Source organism: Colossoma macropomum, unplaced genomic scaffold (genome assembly GCF_904425465.1).
Source record: "Colossoma macropomum unplaced genomic scaffold, Colossoma_macropomum, whole genome shotgun sequence".
Taxonomy (NCBI): domain Eukaryota; kingdom Metazoa; phylum Chordata; class Actinopteri; order Characiformes; family Serrasalmidae; genus Colossoma; species Colossoma macropomum.
In genome coordinates, this window is record NW_023494788.1 from 6,385,447 (window position 1) to 6,404,182 (window position 18,736).

The window sequence follows — 18,736 nt, forward strand, 5'->3', positions numbered from 1 at the left end:
GAAAGCATGTTGTTGATAACAGTAAAAATATTTATCACGATAGCACTAAGTCATTGCGTATTGCCTACCTCTACTTAGGATCAATGATGGTTTCAGAATTTGATGTAGTCTTGCGGTCACTCTCTTCTTCAGAATCGGACCAAATGGGCTGCAGATCAAATATTATTTAATAGAAGTTATTGAATGTGTCCATTTTCTGCTTTTGTATGTGCTTAAGTAGAAACTCAGCAACAGTTAGCTGCACCGCAAAGCCAGTCACTACTTAGCAACCAGTGCTCAGTGTAATAATACAGTTATCAATAAAAAAGTAGGCTAAAAGTATCGTTTTTTTGTTTTTTTTCTCATTCACTCATTAATTTATGGGTCTATTAAGGTGAATTATACAGATTTTTCTAACATTCTGTCTAATTAACAGGTTACAACAGAGATCATTAATAGGCGGAACCCGGTCCGAGTCCGGACCCAGACGCTGTCCTATGCGGACCTGGACCTATAACTGATAAACTATGGATTATTATTGGATTTTGACGGGGTGGTCCTATTTTATTCGGCGTAACTTTTCTAGCCTTTATGGTACCAGTTTAGCGGAACGGGAAACCCACAGACCAATCACATGCATTGTAAATATCATACGTGATGCTACTCAGCCAATCAGATCTGTGCATTATGATGAGCACTGAGACTCGAGTGAGTGACGCACACACAGGGGAGGGACGAGGCGAGGAACAGCAGTCGGAGAAGAAAGTGAGTCAGAGGGAAGTTATTTCACATTTCCTGCTCTAAAAAGAGAAAAGTGACTGATGTTGTTGAAATATGACTGAACTGTACTTTATTTGATTTGATATTCAGTTGTTGACTGTATAAGATGTTGACATACCTACTAGGCTACTTCAGTAAACAGTATATGGCACTGAGTCATGATGCAAGTTAGACATTATGATGTTCTGGACCTTTGCTTGAGGACATTTTCTCTAACTGGACCTTATTGAATTTGAATTAAAGACCCCTGGATTACAATAAAGATCAACAGAGTGATTCAGAGTGGTTTGGTGTGAAACGCTCTGTTCTAGAGAAACTTACCGAGTCAGAACTGTTCACAGTGGTGGTGATAGGAACCAGACGTCCCCCTCTAAAAGCTCCCTCACAGAAAGTTACTACATGAAATGGTTATGAATTCACTGCCTGATGACTGAGACACTGTTTTATGATAATCTTGAGACGATTTTAACATAAAATGTATTTTCAAATTCCATGTAGGGTGGAGGGATACAGGTAGGGTGTTGTAAGACAAAATAGCACCCATAGAAAACTATTGCACTATTTCACCATCATCATTCCGTATTAAAGCTCAGAAGACACGTGTAGGTTTGCTGGTGGTTTGGATAGTAATTAAAATGTCTATATTTGTGTTGTAGTCATGGTAACCTCTGGTTCCTATCACCACCACTGTAAAGAAATCAGTCAGTAAGTTTTTCTGCAGTGAACCATTTCATACTAAACCACTCTTCTCAAAATGATCTGTAGATTTCTTCATTACTAATACGGTATCAGCCTGTCATGTTTATTTACATTTAGTGACGCTTACAAATGTTTGGCCTGTAGTGTGTGAGTGAGTGAGTGAGTGAGTGTGTGAGTGTGTGTGAGATTATCGTGTGTGACCTGTTTAGCCTGCAGGTCCAGGCCGGGTTGCCTGGTGACCTGTTGTCCAGGAGGGAAGCTTCGGCTGAGTAATCCACCAGATTAAAACGGGTCTGTGTGTGTGTGTGTGTGTGTGTGTGTGTGTGTGTGTGTGTGTGTGTGTGTGTGTCCTGTTCCTCTCATTCAGGCAGTGTTTAACCCCCCCCAACTCATACTGCTGTATTACTGGCTTTGATAGCAGCACTGCAGCTTCTGCTGAGCTCCACTTACTCTATTACCTCATGGCTTCTAGTGAGCAGAGCTAAACTCTACACTACACAGTGCTGTGTGTGTGTAGTGGGTGACTGCAGTATTTCCAACAGGTCTGAAATGTGTGTGTATATATATATATGTGTGTGTGTGTATATGTCTGTGTGGTGTATGCGTGTGTGTACACATATATGTAGATATATATTTCTGTGTGTGTAAATATTTCAGAACTTGTTGACTTACCTCTGTTTGGGTGAACAGTCCCTTTAATAAGTTATTAACTAATTTTGGCACTATCCCTTTAAGTCATTGGTTCTCAAACCAGTTCTCAGGGGCCTCCAGATGGTCCACATTGTGGCCCTGTCCTTAGGCATTGTGAGGTGGAGCATCTGGGGGACCCTGAAGACTGGACTGAGAACCACTGCTTTAATGGGTTATTGAATCGTTATGCTGTGTTGTTATGCTGTGAAAAAAGATAAAGTATAACATGTTCCATAACTTTTCCCCTGGATGCATTTTATGTTTTTCTGATGTGTTTAATTAAGTAAATAAACAGTAATGGTGCATTAAAATGTGCAGAAGTGTGTTCTCTGTAGGGGGTATGTTTAACTTGTTATCACTTCAACAAATCAACAACGTTGTGCCATCTGACCAGGGCGCCCAAACTTCTGCATAATTCATTTGGATATTGACCGAGTTATAACCAAAGCTAAAAGACAAAAAACACAGAATCACCGTCTCTAGCCGTGTGTGTGTGTGTGTGTGTGTGTGTGTGTGGTGTGTGTGGTGTGTGTGTGTGTGCGCACTCATGCATGCTGATTCTGTCAGATTGCGGTTCTGAGTCGCCTCAGAGAGGAACCAACAAATAACTCACTTTCCCATCATGCCTTTCAGCTGTTTGTAGTTTGTTTGTTCTTTGGTCTCCATTTATTTTAATTTAGTCATTTACTGAACTAAGTGTGTGTGTGTGTGTGTGTGTGTGTGTGTGTGTGTGTGTGTATCTCCACTCCATCAGAGGGTAACCTTTGACCTCTGAGTGCTGCTACCACATCATTTCCAAACAAAGAGCTTATCACAACAGAAGCCCCCTCTCTCTCTCTCTCTCTCCTCTCTCTCTCCTCTCTCTCTCTCTCTCTCTCTCTCCTCTCTCTCTCTCTCTCTCTCTCTCTCTCTCTCTCTCTCTCTCTCATTTTTTCCCACATATCTCTTTTTCTGTTTTCTTTCTTTTTTCTCTTTTTACCCCCTCTTCTCCCCTTTCTCTCTCTCTTTCTTTTATTTTTTACCTCTCTCCTTTTCTCCCTCTTATCTGTCTCTCCCTCTCTCTCCCTCTCTCTCTCTCTTTCTCCCCCTCTCTCTCTCTCTTTCTCCCCCCCTCTCTCTCTCTTTCTCTCTCTCTCTCATTTTCTCCCTCATATCTCTTTTTTCTGTTTTCTTTCTTTTTTCTCTTTTTCCCCCTCTTCTCCCTTTTCTCTCTCTCTCTTTCTTTTATTTTTTACCGCTCTCCTTTTCTCCCTCTTATCTATCTCTCCCTCTCTCTCTCTCTCTCCCTCTCTCTCTCTCTCAGTTTCTGTTAATGTAATATTCTGTTAATATGCTCTGTAGACAAAACAGTAAAAACTTGTTCAGCATATTTTCAGAATTCCAGATCAGTTTCCTGTTTTCTCTCTCTCTCTCTCTCTCTCTCTCTCTCTCTCTCTCTCTCTCGTCTCCAGGTTAGCTGGAGTTATTTCTCTGTAGCTGGCGGCGGTTCAGCCCTGGCTGACTCTGTTAGTGGGACACATGGGCCTCACATTGTCTTCACTTTCTCACTCTCAGTTCAGCTCAGTAAGCTGTACTGATGTGACTGTACGCAGTACAGTATTGATCAAGCAGCTTCATTATGTTGAAGTCGGTTTAGGTTTAGTGTAGAGCATAAGTGGGAAAACGCAGTGGCTATTCTATGTTTTATCTTTTCCAATATGTTTAACTTGTGAAATTTTGCGCTAAAGTTATCAGAAAATGCGTTGTTTAAGTCAGTTCCCTGTAGAGGACGTGTTGACATATTTTCACTTCAGAAATATTGGAAAATCAACAAACGTCTGACCAGGAGTGGTCAAACTTTTGTGCATGGCTGTATGTTTATCACAATATGTAACATTCAATTCAGTACGATTCAGTGATGTATTGATTCAGTGCAGTAAAAATAATGGCTGCTGAAAATGTACCTCAGTAGGTGTTCATATGTTACTGTTTCCATTTTCTATTTCTAAGAGCATTCAGTGTCATAAAAGTACAATATTTGAAAGAAAAAATTGTGCTTTATAATGTCCTCATATCTTGCTTGAGCCAGGAGCTACTATATTAGCCCCAAGCTATCACAGTAGCCACAGGCTGAAATGCTAGTCATGATTCAACATATGGTACAACACAGTGCAGTATGTTTAGATAGTATTTGATACAGTGCAGTACAACATACTTAGATCCAATTTCATACAGTATGATACGCATCAGTCTCTCTCTCTCTCTCTCTTTATATATATATATATATATATAAGTAATTGTAATTGGAAAGCTCTTGTATGAGGGAAGCTGCTGAAGGGGAGAGAGGGGCGTGCTTGTGTCTGTAGAAGGGTCGGGGGTGTTGGGGTCTGGCTCTGGCTGCTCCTGCCCCGGGGGTAAATTGTGGCCATTAGCATGTAGACAGGAAGAAAAGGAAGAAGAGATAAAAGGCAGGAATGCTTGGAATCTCTCGTGAAACCAACGTGTCCATTTGTCTCTCAGTCTGCTCTTCATCTCCTCAGCTGTGCGTCTGATCCTGTCTTACAGACGCTCTTCACCCATCTGCCCAGCCTTCTCCCTGTATGACCGTTCACACCCTCTTCATCTGCCTCTCCATCTGCGTGTGTGCGTAGCCCTCCGTCTCTGTGTCCTACCTGTGGATCAGACGGTTACTGGTCTTAGTGAGTGGGGATGTACAGTGGGGTGGTAATCACACTGTTTCAAATTTGAATCACTCTGAAATGGAGTATGATTCTGTTTAAAAAGTGCTGATCTAAGTTAACAGCTGCTGCGGTCTCCCCGCACAGCACAACACGGTTACACAGTAAGGCTGTTTCACACGTACTCCCTCTGCAAGGCGTGAGTCATCAGGAGTGTCTTGCTTTTCATTTTAGCGCTTAACAGTGTTCAAAACGCTAATTTTACACATAAAGTCTGTCATTAAACCAAATACTGGTTAAATATGTTGTGCTACATACACATTTGCTGGTAGCTCTACAGCAGGGGTGCCAAAACTTTTTGTCTTGGGGGACCGAAGTGCAATGTTTGTGGTCGGCCAAGAGGCAAAAAGACAAATCAATATACAAATAAAGAGAGTAGGCAGATTTCAAGTCTTTACATATGTATTTTATAACATTATGGTCTAGTTTTACAAAAATACAGTTTTAAAAGAAAATATAAATTTAGTAAATCAATATAGAAGTATGTTTGTTCTCTCATTGGGTGAGGGGGTGGTTTTACGGGGTATTTCTGGTGGGCCAAATCAAGTGCCATCATGGGCCGACTGGTCTACAGGCTTGAAAACGATCACCCAGTCACAGCTCAGAGAACCGCAGAGGATAAACAAACACAACATGCTCTTTTTATTAATTATTCTTGTATTAAGCTCATTAAACTGATTCAACTAACTATCCATTTGGAAAAAAGCATGTAACGGAGAGGCAGCATGTGCAAAACGGGACTTATTATCAGAACAGTGAACAGTGCTGAGCATAATTTCTTATTTATTTGCATTCATTAGGTTTTTGTGTGTGTTATAAAGAAACACAAGAGTGTTAATGGAAAGAACTTATCAGTGTCCAAACTTTGGTGAGTTGATTTCAGTGTGTATTAGAGCTTTTTAAACAGTTTCTATTTTAAAACTATTATTTTGATCTGTGATGTCATGACCGAAAGTCTTCATTCCATGCTGGAAGTTCCAGAAAGGCCTGAAAGTTTTTAAAACTGTCTTACACAAATACACAAATACAAATATTTCTCCAGCTGTTCCTAATCAGAGCCCTTTTAGTTCCTCCAGCATTTAAATATTTATTATCCTCATCCAGCGCCGTTCAGTTTAGCAGCAAGATGACCACCGGGATAACCAAATGTTCTCAAAATAATGCAAATAAGTTTTATTTATTCCTATTGCAGGGAGGGCTGAACGATTTGGGGACAATACCTAATTGTGATTTTTCTCATTGGTAGTGCCATTGCGATTTAAACCTGATTATTTTCTATAAATTCACCCTTGTGTGGTGTTCAGGTCTGAGGGACCCATTTTTCAATGTTTACAAACAGTAAAAATCATGCGATTTATTATTATTTCATCCTCAGATTCTTGTTCTTTGCTCATTTTCTGTGAAGAACATATAAAATAACCCATTTTCAGTGTCTTCACTCTGTTCACCCCCCACACATCTATATTACACATGTGGTGTTGGGTGAACCTGCGGGGAGTAAAAGTGTGGAGGTGCTGTGTCCTTCACTCTGTTCTCCTCCTACATGGCCTGCTGTTAGTGTGTGTGTGTGTCTTTGTGTATGTGTTTGTATATGTGTGTGTGTGTGTGTGAGGGTGGACAACATGGACAGGCTGCTGACTGGCTACAGCTGCTAAAGTAGAACCCTACGCTGGACACTTGTGATATTTTAAACATCTGGTATTTATATATAAACTGTTATGGCTGTATTGATTTAAATAAACAATAATGTGGTGGGTCCAGCAGACCACTGAGTAATAAATCACATCAACACATCAACACCACACAAGGGTTAAGCTGCAGGTCGCTTTTCTTCACCAGACTGCCAGTTCGAACTCTGCATTATCAGATGTAACTTCTTTGCTTAAAACTTGATAAGACAATGTTGAATAACGTTGTATAGAATCAAAATTGCAGCTCTTGTGATATGAAAATTGCACTTTTCACGTTGGGATTTTGATAAAAAAATGAATACTTGTTCAGCCTTAATGTCAGGGCTCCCAGAGATCCTTGGAAGAACTTATAAGGTCATTAGACTTAGAAATGTAAGGCGACAGTGCCTGAAAATTTCTTATGTTTAATTATTAGATGATGCCAAAAGACCAGGCTGACAGGAGTCATTGTGTTTATTAACTCACTCAGTATTTTCCCCCAGCTAAACCTCTCCAGTTCATAACAGTGGTTAGTGATATTTGCTGTGTATTAGAGATTTTAAAACAAGTTCAGGACTTTTTTGATCAGTAATCGTGATAGAAGGTCTTCATACCATCCAGAAACGCCTGACAGTTTTCAGATCTGTCTTATAGATTACAAATACTTCTCCACCCAGTTCTGCTCAGAGCTCTTCTAGTTTCTCCGGATGATTCGGTTTAACTTTAAACGGCAGTGATTCGGTTGGGGTTTTGACTCAAGGAGAAGGAGATGGATTGCAACCGAGAGAGAAAAAGTGAGAAGGGTAGAGGCAGAGTTGGGATGGATGGAAAAAACTAGAGCTGGAGGGAAGAGAGAGGCCGAGAGCAGGAGTTTGTTTATTTAGGCCGTGTATGGATGTTCCACTGTGAACCAGTTCGTGTTGTTTTCCGTGGGCGATAGGAGCGCGTGTCGTTTGGAGAGATCACGTGGGCCAGTATTTAATTAAAAGTGAGGATGGGGCTGATCGGGTCACTCTCAGCCCTCAGGGGGTATCAGCGGGGGGGTCATGAAGGGGAGTGGGGGTGAGCGAGAGAAATACAGAGTCAGAAACAGCTGTAAACACGTAGCAATCAATGATCTTTTTCCAGCATTTCTTTAACTCATGGAATTAAATAGCCTGCTTTTGTTACTGTGCCTTTAAGACTGACTAAATGAGCTCTGTGCTGATTGGCTGCACTGTATTGTGCCTCATTCAAAAAGCGCTCAGAGGTGAAACACTCCATATAACTTCATTGTGAGGGGGTGGGACTAAACTGCTGTAGGCTGAATAGATGGATGCATGTGAGTGAGCTGGTTCTGGTGTGTGTGTGTGTATGTGTGTGTGTGTGTGTGTGTGTGTGTGTGTGTGTGTGTATATATAAACACATACTGTATGGAGTGAGAAAACTCCATTATTTGAATAAAGCGAGGGAAATACAGTTTTCCATGATATGGGCTCTTTAATGACTCGTCCCAGACGAGTATCCTGGTTATGATTTAACTACAGTTCACTACCAGATAACACACACACACACACACACACACACACACACACACAGAGACTCACACACAGTCTCCAGTCCTCTGTTTAGTCAGCAGATAACACTCATGCATAAAACCCTCCCACTGTCTGCTGAGTAAACTCACACACACACACCACACACTCACACACCACACACCCTCTGGCTGAGGGGCCTAAAACACACACAGGGGTGAAGGGGGGAGGTCACTGACTGACCTGAGGGGCAAAAATCTGGGGTGGAGACAGAGAAAGAGAGAAATCGGAGAAGAGAAAGAAAATGAATACGATAGACAGATATAGCGAGAGAAAGAGAATGAAAGAGGGAGAGAATGAAAGAGAAAGTAAATGTAAGACGGAGAGAGAATAAAGCAGAGGTAAAGAGACAGGTGTAACCGGGGAGAGAGGTGTAATGTGAGATAGTGAGAGAGATAAAGGTGAGACAGAGAGAGAGATAAAAAGAGAGAAGGAAGTGAGAAGAAAGGTGTGAAGTGAGACAGATGTAAAAAGAAGGAAATGAGGGATAGAAAATGAAGTAAGAAGATGAGTAAGAGAGAGAGATTTAAAGTAAGAGGTGATATGTGTGTGTGTATATATATATATATATATATATATATATATTATATATATTATATATATATATATAAAAGAAAGAGAGATAAATGGATAAATGGAGGTATAGAAAAACTATAGTAATACAAGCAAACTTTATAGCACTTTTCGTACTCGAGCAGTTCAGAGTGCTTGACAAGAACGTCTATGTAATATAAGAATGATAGATATATGTAAGAGTGAAATTAGATAAAATAAGAAAAAAATATAATATAAAAAATCACGAGTGATTTAAAATGGTTAAACATGTCAATGTAACGTGAAGCAAGGGAGAAAATAATTAATAGAAATGCATAAAACTAATAAAATAATATTAAAAGCTGAAGTAAACAGACTGTAGAGCTATTTTTGATAATGATTTCTGTTGCAGGCTGTACAAAGCTGTAATATGGAAAGGAGCCTCTGAACATAACCCTACCCTGCACGTGTGTGTGTGTGTGTGTGTGTGTGTGTGTGTGTGTGTGTGTGTGATGAGCCCCCTGCTCTCATCAGAGCTCCTCTTTCCTCTCCAGCTCTTTTCAAAATGACACCTCACAGCCTCACAGCAATCCATCTTATAGACTCTCTCTCTTCACTTGAGCCTGTTCACCAAACTGTGTGTGTTTGAGTGTGTGTGCACGCGCACAGATGTTTGTGTGCATGTTTGTTAGAATATATGCAGATGTGAGTTTTAATCTTATTGTTGCTGTGTTAAAAAAGGGATGAGAAGAATAAAGATGTTTTTAACTGTAATGGACTCGTAAGTCTGCGCTGGTCGGCTCTAGTCTGCAGATTTTGGGGCGGTCAGAGTCGACAGCTGGGAGAGGAATCTGAGTGTGTGAGGGGAGCAGACTGAGGTCTTTTGTCTCTTGACTGAGTTTCAGACCATCGAAAGTTTAGCAAACAGATTAGATTTTTTTTTCACTCTGACTCAGTCTGACTCAGTCTGACTCAATCTGATTGGGTCCCACCAACAGCCAGTGAATTCATTTAAAAAAGTAAACAAAGAAAAATGGCAAACAGGCATTCACCTGTGTAGCAGAGCATATTTTGATATGATGCAAGATGCATATCTTTAAGTTTGATGGGTGTTAATCTCTCTGATTTGCTGTTTTCTCTCCAAGGTGAGTCTGGACTGGGTAAATCTACACTCATCAACTCTCTCTTCCTGACGGATCTGTACTCTAAAGACTACCCTGGCCCCTCCCAGAGGATCAAAAAGACAGTGCAGGTAAGCTCTATCCAGCTGACCTTTGCCTTACCTCTGACCTCTTTCTCCTTGGCCTGGCTACAGATTCATACCAGATTCATACTGGGTTAAAATCGCTCCACAATTATTACTGTCAGACTGTAAAAACTACACACACTGCAGATTCATACTGGATTAAAATCACTCCACAATTATTACTGTCAGACTGTAAAACTACACACTGCAGATTCATACTGGATTAAAATCACTGCACAATTATTACCGTCAGACTGTAAAACTACACACTGCAGATTCATACTGGATTAAAATCACTCCACAATTATTACTGTCAGACTGTAAAAACTACACACACTGCAGATTCATACTGGATTAAAATCACTGCACAATTATTACCGTCAGACTGTAAAACTACACACACTGCAGATTCATACTGGATTAAAATCACTGCACAATTATTACCGTCAGACTGTAAAACTACACACACTGCAGATTCATACTGGATTAAAATCACTCCACAATTATTACTGTCAGACTGTAAAACTACACACACTGCAGATTCATACTGGATTAAAATCACTGCACAATTATTACCGTCAGACTGTAAAACTACACACACTGCAGATTCATACTGGATTAAAATCACTCCACAATTATTACTGTCAGACTGTAAAACTACACACACTGCAGATTCATACTGGATTAAAATCACTGCACAATTATTACCATCAGACTGTAAAACTACACACACTGCAGATTCATACTGGATTAAAATCACTCCACAATTATTACTGTCAGACTGTAAAACTACACACACTGCAGATTCATACTGGATTAAAATCACTGCACAATTATTACCGTCAGACTGTAAAACTACACACACTGCAGATTCATACTGGATTAAAATCACTGCACAATTATTACCATCAGACTGTAAAACTACACACACTGCAGATTCATACTGGATTAAAATCACAGATTTTGTCAGTAATGACTAATGAATTGTTGAACCTCCCCATGAAGAACTAATCTAGCGCTAAATCTCATGTGAATTTCAGTGTCTGAGGATGATGAAGTGCTATTTCTTTCAGTGACTCCTCAAACTGATCTCAGATCAGCTCTCTGAGGAGCAGCCACAGCTGGCTTCTACAGCCTCTAGCTAGGCCTTATCAAATGTTCACAGAGCTCCTGCTGTTCCTGAGGAGAACAGGCCAGAGCAAACGCTCTCAGACCCTGGAAAGGAGACGGGACAGAGTTTTGCCCATATAAGGTGATCATAAACAGAGAGGATGGATTTTGGAGCTGGAGTTCAGCCGGGTTTTGGGGTGGGGGGTCGCGATGGAGGAGGGGACGCTAGCTGGGAGTTCGAAGGAGAGGTGGGATTCGAGTTGAGCGTTTCTGTCGTTTGAGTGTTTTTGGGGAGGATGGGAGGGGTGGCGGAGTTGACATTCCAGCAGTGGCCAGCAGGGTTCGGTGAGAGGTCAGGAATGTTCCCACGAAACCCAACACCCAGTGACGGCCGCTGTCCCAGCTTTCCCAGCGCGATGAGGGAGCCCAGCCCAGCTGGTGGTCCCTAAAATCATGTGGGGCCTCCTCTGGTCGGACGGGTGAGAGGCACGCCCGGTACCTCTGGTGGCCGTGACCATCGGACCCAGCGGCAGGACTGCAGAGCAGCTGCTGGTGGTTGGAGGTTTGAGCTCATTCCCACCTCCTCCTTCTGAGCTGTGGGCTCTAGATAGCTTCTCATGGAGCTTTTTCGTTTGTTTTCGGAGGCCAACTTTACGTTTTTGCGACCGAAGATCTCCAGAGTGCTCATTTGTGATCAGCTGGACTAACATGAGCACAGTAGATGGGAATTCAGTGCTGGGCTGAATTCTTTTTGCTTTGGAAGAACCACCATAGTAACATCATAGGCCTCCATTAGTGGAGTCTGTCGCTTAGTACATGTGCCGAAACCACACTGCGATGCTGTTGCTGCTAGGGATGTGCACAGGTACTCGAGTACCCATTACTAATTGTTTGAGATGCTAGTATTCGAATACTGACATCACTATTCAGGTCCTCATTCCAGTTCGTCACAGGACGACGAAGTAAATGTACAGACCAGTAATTTAATAGACTGCACATTTATGTTTTAACAGGAGTGTAAAATGTTACGGTTTGGTTCATATTTGTGAGTATCTGTATTAGACGAGTGCCTAAACATGAGCTTGTTGCTAGGATACGTTGTTAAGGACGTGGCTGAGAAGGCCGAGATAGTGCAGCCATTATTGCTAACTAAGCTAACCAGTCTAACTGATGTTGATGAAACATATCTGACAAACCATGTTGGCACGTCGTCCACTGAGGAGACAAGACTTCATGTAGGCCTCATCAGCATCCAATGTTAGCAACTGGTTAGCTGGAGTTTCAGCTCATCTGAAGAGGCAGCCTCAGCTAGTCATACAACACAAAACTACTGATTTTCATCACCTTCTTTATGTGATAAAACTTGTAAATTGTGGGAAACTTGAGGTAAAAAATCAATAAAAGACAGATAGAAATGATTTATGTTGGTTTGCCTGAAAACTTTAATTCAAACTCACAAAACAACTCTTACCTGGAGCACCTGAGGTTATTCAGGATGATCTCAGAACATGATGTGATTTGTTAGATGCTCATTTACATATTGCGGCAATATTACTATTGAAAATGCCAGTAACAGTTTAAAAACAATATATTGTACAGTCAAAGTCCAAAACCATTTTTCTTCAGTTGTGGAAGGTGCTTCAGATTATAGCATATTTCACTGTACACTCTTGTTCCTTATGGGTTCTTTAGGGAAGAAAATGGTTCTATGTAGAACCATGAACACCCGAACTCTGCACGATAAAAAGGGTTCTTTGCATCATGAAAGTGTTCTTCAGATTGATGGAGAATATGCTGTATATGCTGTATATGGTTGTGTATAGAACCTTTTTGAAAATGGTTCTATATAGCACCCAAAAGGGTTCTTCTATCGTTACAACGTCAAGCTTGTTACAAGAAACTTTAAATAAAAATAACATGTTCCGAGAGCATCCTGAATGACCTCAGGTGCTCCAGGTAAGAGTTGCAGGTCTTCTATTTATTTTTCCCTCATTTTTCCCTCACCCACCCAAGCACAAGCACCCCCCCCCCAGGTTTCACCTCCAGTTGACTTCTTTGGCACTTTTGGACGACAATCGTTTTTGCGCTTTGCTCACCGTGTGGCTGGACGCACACTTTGCACACCTCTGGGTTTGAGCCGTGCTACATCAGCATGTGCTCACCCAACAGAGCTGTTCATGCCCTCAGCAGACACAGTTCACTCCCATGATCTGCAGATAGTGGCCTTCTACACGCACCCTCTGTAAAATACAGAAAACACAGAGAGACTCTTTCAGTTATTCTGCTTCTAAACTGTGGAGCTCAGTTCCACCTTTTATTAGACAGTCAAGCTCAGCGCTCACTTTTAAGAAGCACCTAAAAACGTCTCTCTTTAACTCAGCATTAAATTAAAGCTCCACGTCTCGTTTTTTATCTATTAATTTGATGACATTTTCTTCTGATTCTGAATAAATACTAATGATTTCTTGTATAACTGTGTTTTATCACCTGTCTGTAACGCACTTTGAGCTGCCACCAGCATGAAAAGTGTTATATAAATAAAAATTATTATTATTATTATTTTTTTAAATTATTTTTTTAATGTAGTTCAGCAAAATGCATCTCATTTTAAAACAAAAAAATAGCATCAGTAAAAAAAAAAAGAAAGAGGTCATACAACACGTCATACTCAGGTTTGTCTTGTCCATTCAAGAGACCTTAAATCTCTTTCTTATGACCCATGCGCTCAAAAATTGTGTCATGACCATGACAGTGAGATCATCATATCACTCATTTCTACCTTATTTAAAGGGAAATTTTGCAGGTTTTTGTACAAAATTCCCTTTTTTCCATAATTAAATGGTTAAGTTGTGAATAAAGTTATTCAGGGTGGTTTTATGTTCATTCTGGATAAACTTAGTCAGAATTGTTCAGAGTGGCAGTGATAGGAACCAGACGTCCACCTCTAAAATCTCACTGCTTTCTGTTTTTATTAGCATTTCACATTCCGCCCCAACTTTTTGGAATTAGGTTTATAGTTTTTGACGGCATGTCTAGATGATATGTCTGTTCCACCTTTTCAAACCTCACTAAAACCAAATGATGATGTGATGCGAAGACTCATATTGTTTATCGTGAAAATGCCTTTAAGTATAGTAGTATTACTTCTTAGCTGCATCGCTCGCTCCTAATGCGTAGACCCTTTTCAGTGCTGTTTAAGTCTGTCCGTCTGTCTCTGTGTGTATTTCTGTGTGTAGGTGCGGTCAGTTTAGCCGGCCTGTGCAGACAGCAGCGAGTGTATTTATACTCCCAAACAATCTCTTGAGTTTGTCAAAACAGCCGTGTCGTGGCCGCTGGGATGGCGGTGGATGGAAGGCGGACATTTTTGTGGTATTTTTTGCTGCTGGCGTGAGTCAAACACGCAGTTAGACACGGCTCATAACCATGCAGTGAGGCTGAGACGAGGGGGCGAGTGTACTTAAGGTTGTTTATTTCTCTCTCTCTCTCTCTCTCTCTCTCTCTCTCTCTCTCTCCCCCTCTCTCCTTTAAAAGCCCATGTCCCACATTTTTCTTGTAGTTTTGTCCTACTTGTGACATTTGTGTGGGTTTGTGTACCAAAAACAGTCGTAAGTCAATGTTCTTTCATTCGTTTCTACACAACGGCTTTCCAGCCTTTCTTTATCTCCTATGTTATGCTTTCCCCCGCACATTTTCTCGCCTGGATCCCTCTAGTCGCTGCTGGTGGGCGTTTATACATCCTTTCTGTTATGGAAATTTGCGCTCACTTCTGCCAGATGTGAGTTTAACCTACAGATGTGCCAAAGATGAAACTGACGAGTAACAGAACTGAAATTTTGTATGAAATTTTGCAATCAGATTTGACTGTACAAACCAGTGAATAAGGACCAGTGAGGTTAAAATAAACTTACACATTTATACATTTTATGAATTTCAGAAAGCATTAGTCATTCACAGGTCTGTATGATTTAAAAATTCAGTTTCCGCCGGAATGACGTGAACTTTATCTAGTCAAACGCCTCCCTCTACAGAGCCCTGACGGTGACATCCCATATAAATTAAAACAATGCGTGGCCACGACTTAGTAAGGCGTGGGAACGAGATAATCAAGTCATGGCCACGACTTAGTAAGCCGTGGAAACGAGATTATGCCTTGCTAAGCCATGGCCATGCATTAGAATCTCTTTCCCACTCCTTACTGAGTCGTGGCCATGATTTAATTATCTTGTTCCCACGCCTTACTAAGTCATGGCCATGCAGTATTTTCATTTATATAGGATGTCACCAGCAGGGCTCTGTATCCCTTCAAATCCTCATTGTAAATATGGTTTATAAAAACATATTTTCGTTATGTTTTCATATTTCATTATTTGAAGAAGAGAAAGAGCCACTCTTAGCCGATTGGCTGAACGCGTCAGCAGCTGGACTCATTTGCATATGCTTAAGAAAACCACTGTGCTGATCCGACAGAGCTCTCCATTAAAATGAACAGGAATGGCATAGTTGCAAGTTGGCACATACCGTTAGCATTAAACCGGCTGTTTTTTTAGCTTTAAGACTGATATGTAAATGAGCTCTGTTCTAATTGGCTGCCTCGTTTAAAAAGCAGTCCAGGCCAAAACTGTCCTTTTAAGTTCAGCATGATCAGGCAGAGCTAAACTCCTGTAGATGGATATTTGTGAATATGATTGTGACATGTTTTGCAATGTAGTTTCCTTATATAGGCTGTACGGGAGTTTTAAACTTAGACATTGTTTACATACTACACCAAATTAAGTTCAAAGCAGTGAGGAACTTTTGGTCTTCAGTGAAATGAACCATTAACGTTTTTGTGCGTCTCTCTGTTGCTGTTGAAGCGAATGCCTGTCTGTGTCCATCAGATAACATTGTTTGTATTAGCATGTCTGTCAGGGTGTGTGTGTGTGTGTGTGTGTGTGTGTGTGTGTGTGTGTGTGTGTGTGTATGAGAGAAAGAGAGACAGAAAGTTAGACTTTGCCGTAGAGAGTCAGCCAAAAATAACCGTGTCTGTGAGAGCGCAGTGTGCTGAAGAGAAAGCAGCTGAAATAACTGCAGGAAATGATGCAGCTGAGGTTCTACTATGAGGAACCAGAGATAACCACCTCACCCTCAGGCCCTCACTCTGTCTTTGACCAGACACAAACGTGCGCGGGTACTCGGCCCATCGCCTGCATGTTCACGTCAGAGAGCAGTCTGTGGTCGTGTCAGTGTTCTGAAGTGTTATCGGTCGTTTTGCTGGTCAGCACTGCAGCTGCGCTCAGTCCGACGGTTGTTTCTTCCTAATGTTACTGTCGCTTTGCTGTGCTGTTTAAATCAAACTGTGGAGTTACACAGCAGGCGTGGGAGATATGGCAAAAAATATCATATCACCATATTTTAAGACGTTTTAATGACACTATATTCGTCACAGTATTTAGTTTTTCTGAGGTTTGATAAGCTGGAAGAGACAAAAAAAGGACCAGTAGAGCCACATTTTATGAAGTTTGATCAAAAACTACAAATGGAGTAATGATTATTCAGTGTTTAACTGAATTAAGTTAATCAGGACTAATTAAGCTCCGTCTGTAATGAAATGTATAGGTGTGTATGTGTGTGTATGTGTGTGTGTATATGTGTGTATATGCTGCTGTGGGAACAAAACCTCGTATCTCCATTTCCCCATTTCCATTTTTTGTTGTTTTTCAGTTTTTTGACATAGATTGAAAATGAATGTTGGCCTTTATATTGTATACATTTTGTGGTGAATGGACCAAAAGAAACAGCCCAGAATTACTAGGAAATATTCCATAAAAAGTTATCGGTTTGGAGATACAAGGTTTTGTTCAGACAGCATATATATATATATATATATATATAATATATATATATATACACACACAATGTGACAGTTTATCACAATAATGATAAATATCATATAGCCAACATCTCTATCACTGTTAATTACATAGTTCATTACATTATGAATTATATTTACATTCAATGTAAGTATTTAAGGTCTTTATAAGCGGTTTCTGCACTTCTACCTTTTCCTGTCTGTTTTGTTGTCAAGAACATTGCAAAAATATAAAGAACGTAAATGTTTTTCTTTTTGCAAAACAAGACTGAACACAGCCATAACTTCATCAAATTTAAATCACAATAAAATCTCTCCTCGTCTGCTTACTCGTCTGCACCAACACTTTCCACACAGTTTCTCCACTTGTTTCAAAGAGCTAAGAGTCAGAAGTAATTCCTGTAAAATTACACCTTGCTCTTATTATTGCTGATATAACTGCAGTTTGTTAGTTATTTTCCTGCTATGATTCTTACACTTTTAACACCGCGAGGTTTTGGTGTTTTGGGGGGAAATGTGTGATTCTAAGCTGAGATACACTCAGCAAAAATGGTTTTGTTTGGTACTAAAAAGGTTTTTTTGACCTGTGACAGTAGCAGAACGCTTTCAGCCTGTAAATATATGAAATGCAAAGAAACATTAATGCATTCAGATGGTTCTTTGAGTGTTTATGATTTACAAAGAACCATTTCCTTTGCTAAAAAACCTCTTGGGTGTAAACTAAACTCTAATACACATCTAAAGCCGTGATGCTGTATTTGAAACACTTAATGTGTAATTAATACGTTCATCTTCCAGTAAAAACTGATGAGGAACACATTGCAGCTGATCCTAAACACCTCTGGCACACATTTGAATGTCTTTGGTATTGATACATTCAGAAACCATCCAGTAATAAGAGGGCAGAACGTTGTTGAACAGATCATTTTTAACTGGATGCAGTTCTGTAAGAGGTCAGATTTTGAAGCACACAGTTCACAAAAGAAACACCAGCACTAATTCAAAACACTATGAAACATCCAGTTTATATATATTTTAGGGAAAAAATGTTGGAGTTTTATTTTAATATGTGTGTAATAAGCTCTTTTGATTGGTTCTTCAGGTGGAGCAGTCCAAAGTGCTAATTAAGGAGGGTGGCGTCCAGCTCACGCTGACCATTGTGGACACACCAGGGTTTGGTGATGCCGTGGACAACAGCAACTGGTGAGTCGCCTTCCATACATGGACATTTTGGGACTTGAAAAGTATTTTAAGGACCTTTTTAGGGAGTTTTTGGGATGCTTGTAACCCCATTGGGACGTTTTAAAGAGTCTATTTTTAGCCTCAGACTTCAGAGTGACGATGCTGGGTAGTCGTGGTCAGAATGATGATGCGCTGCTATAAACATGATAGATGCTGAGTATATCATGAGGATGCACAGTGAAGCATATCAGTGTCGGCAGATAATTGCTTTAAAAAACAGCTTTAGAAACAGATGGACTGTTTCTCTGCATACTTTGTTAGCCCCCTTTTACCCTGTTCTTCAGTGGTCAGGACCCCCATGGACCCCCACAGAGCAGGTACTATTTGGGTGGTGGATCATTCTCAGCGCTGCAGTAACACTGACGTGGTGGTGGTGTGTTAGTGTGTGTTGTGCTGGTCTGAGTGGATCAGACACAGCAGTGCTGCTGGAGTTTTTAAACACTCACTGTCCACTCTATTAGACACTCCTACCTTGTCGGTCCACCTTGTAGATGTAAAGTCAGAGACGATAGCTCATCTGCTGCTGCACAGTTTGTGTTGGTCATCCTCTAGTCCTTCATCAGTGGTCACAGGACGCTGCCCACAGGACGCTGTTGGCTGGATATTTTTGGTTGGTGGACTATTCTCAGTCCAGCAGTGACACTGAG

At 40.8% G+C, this 18,736-nt stretch overlaps 1 protein-coding gene across 2 annotated transcripts in view; it reads left to right on the forward strand.

Annotated features, from left to right (window-relative positions):
* LOC118806655 (septin-7-like) overlaps positions 1–18,736 on the forward strand; it is a 59,062-nt gene that overhangs the window by 17,652 nt on the left and 22,674 nt on the right. For both annotated transcript variants that reach the window (XM_036568156.1, XM_036568157.1), the window contains exons 3-4: positions 9,789–9,895; positions 17,950–18,050. In XM_036568156.1, the coding sequence (XP_036424049.1) occupies positions 9,789–9,895; positions 17,950–18,050 (208 nt within the window). The remainder of the gene's footprint in view (positions 1–9,788; positions 9,896–17,949; positions 18,051–18,736) is intronic.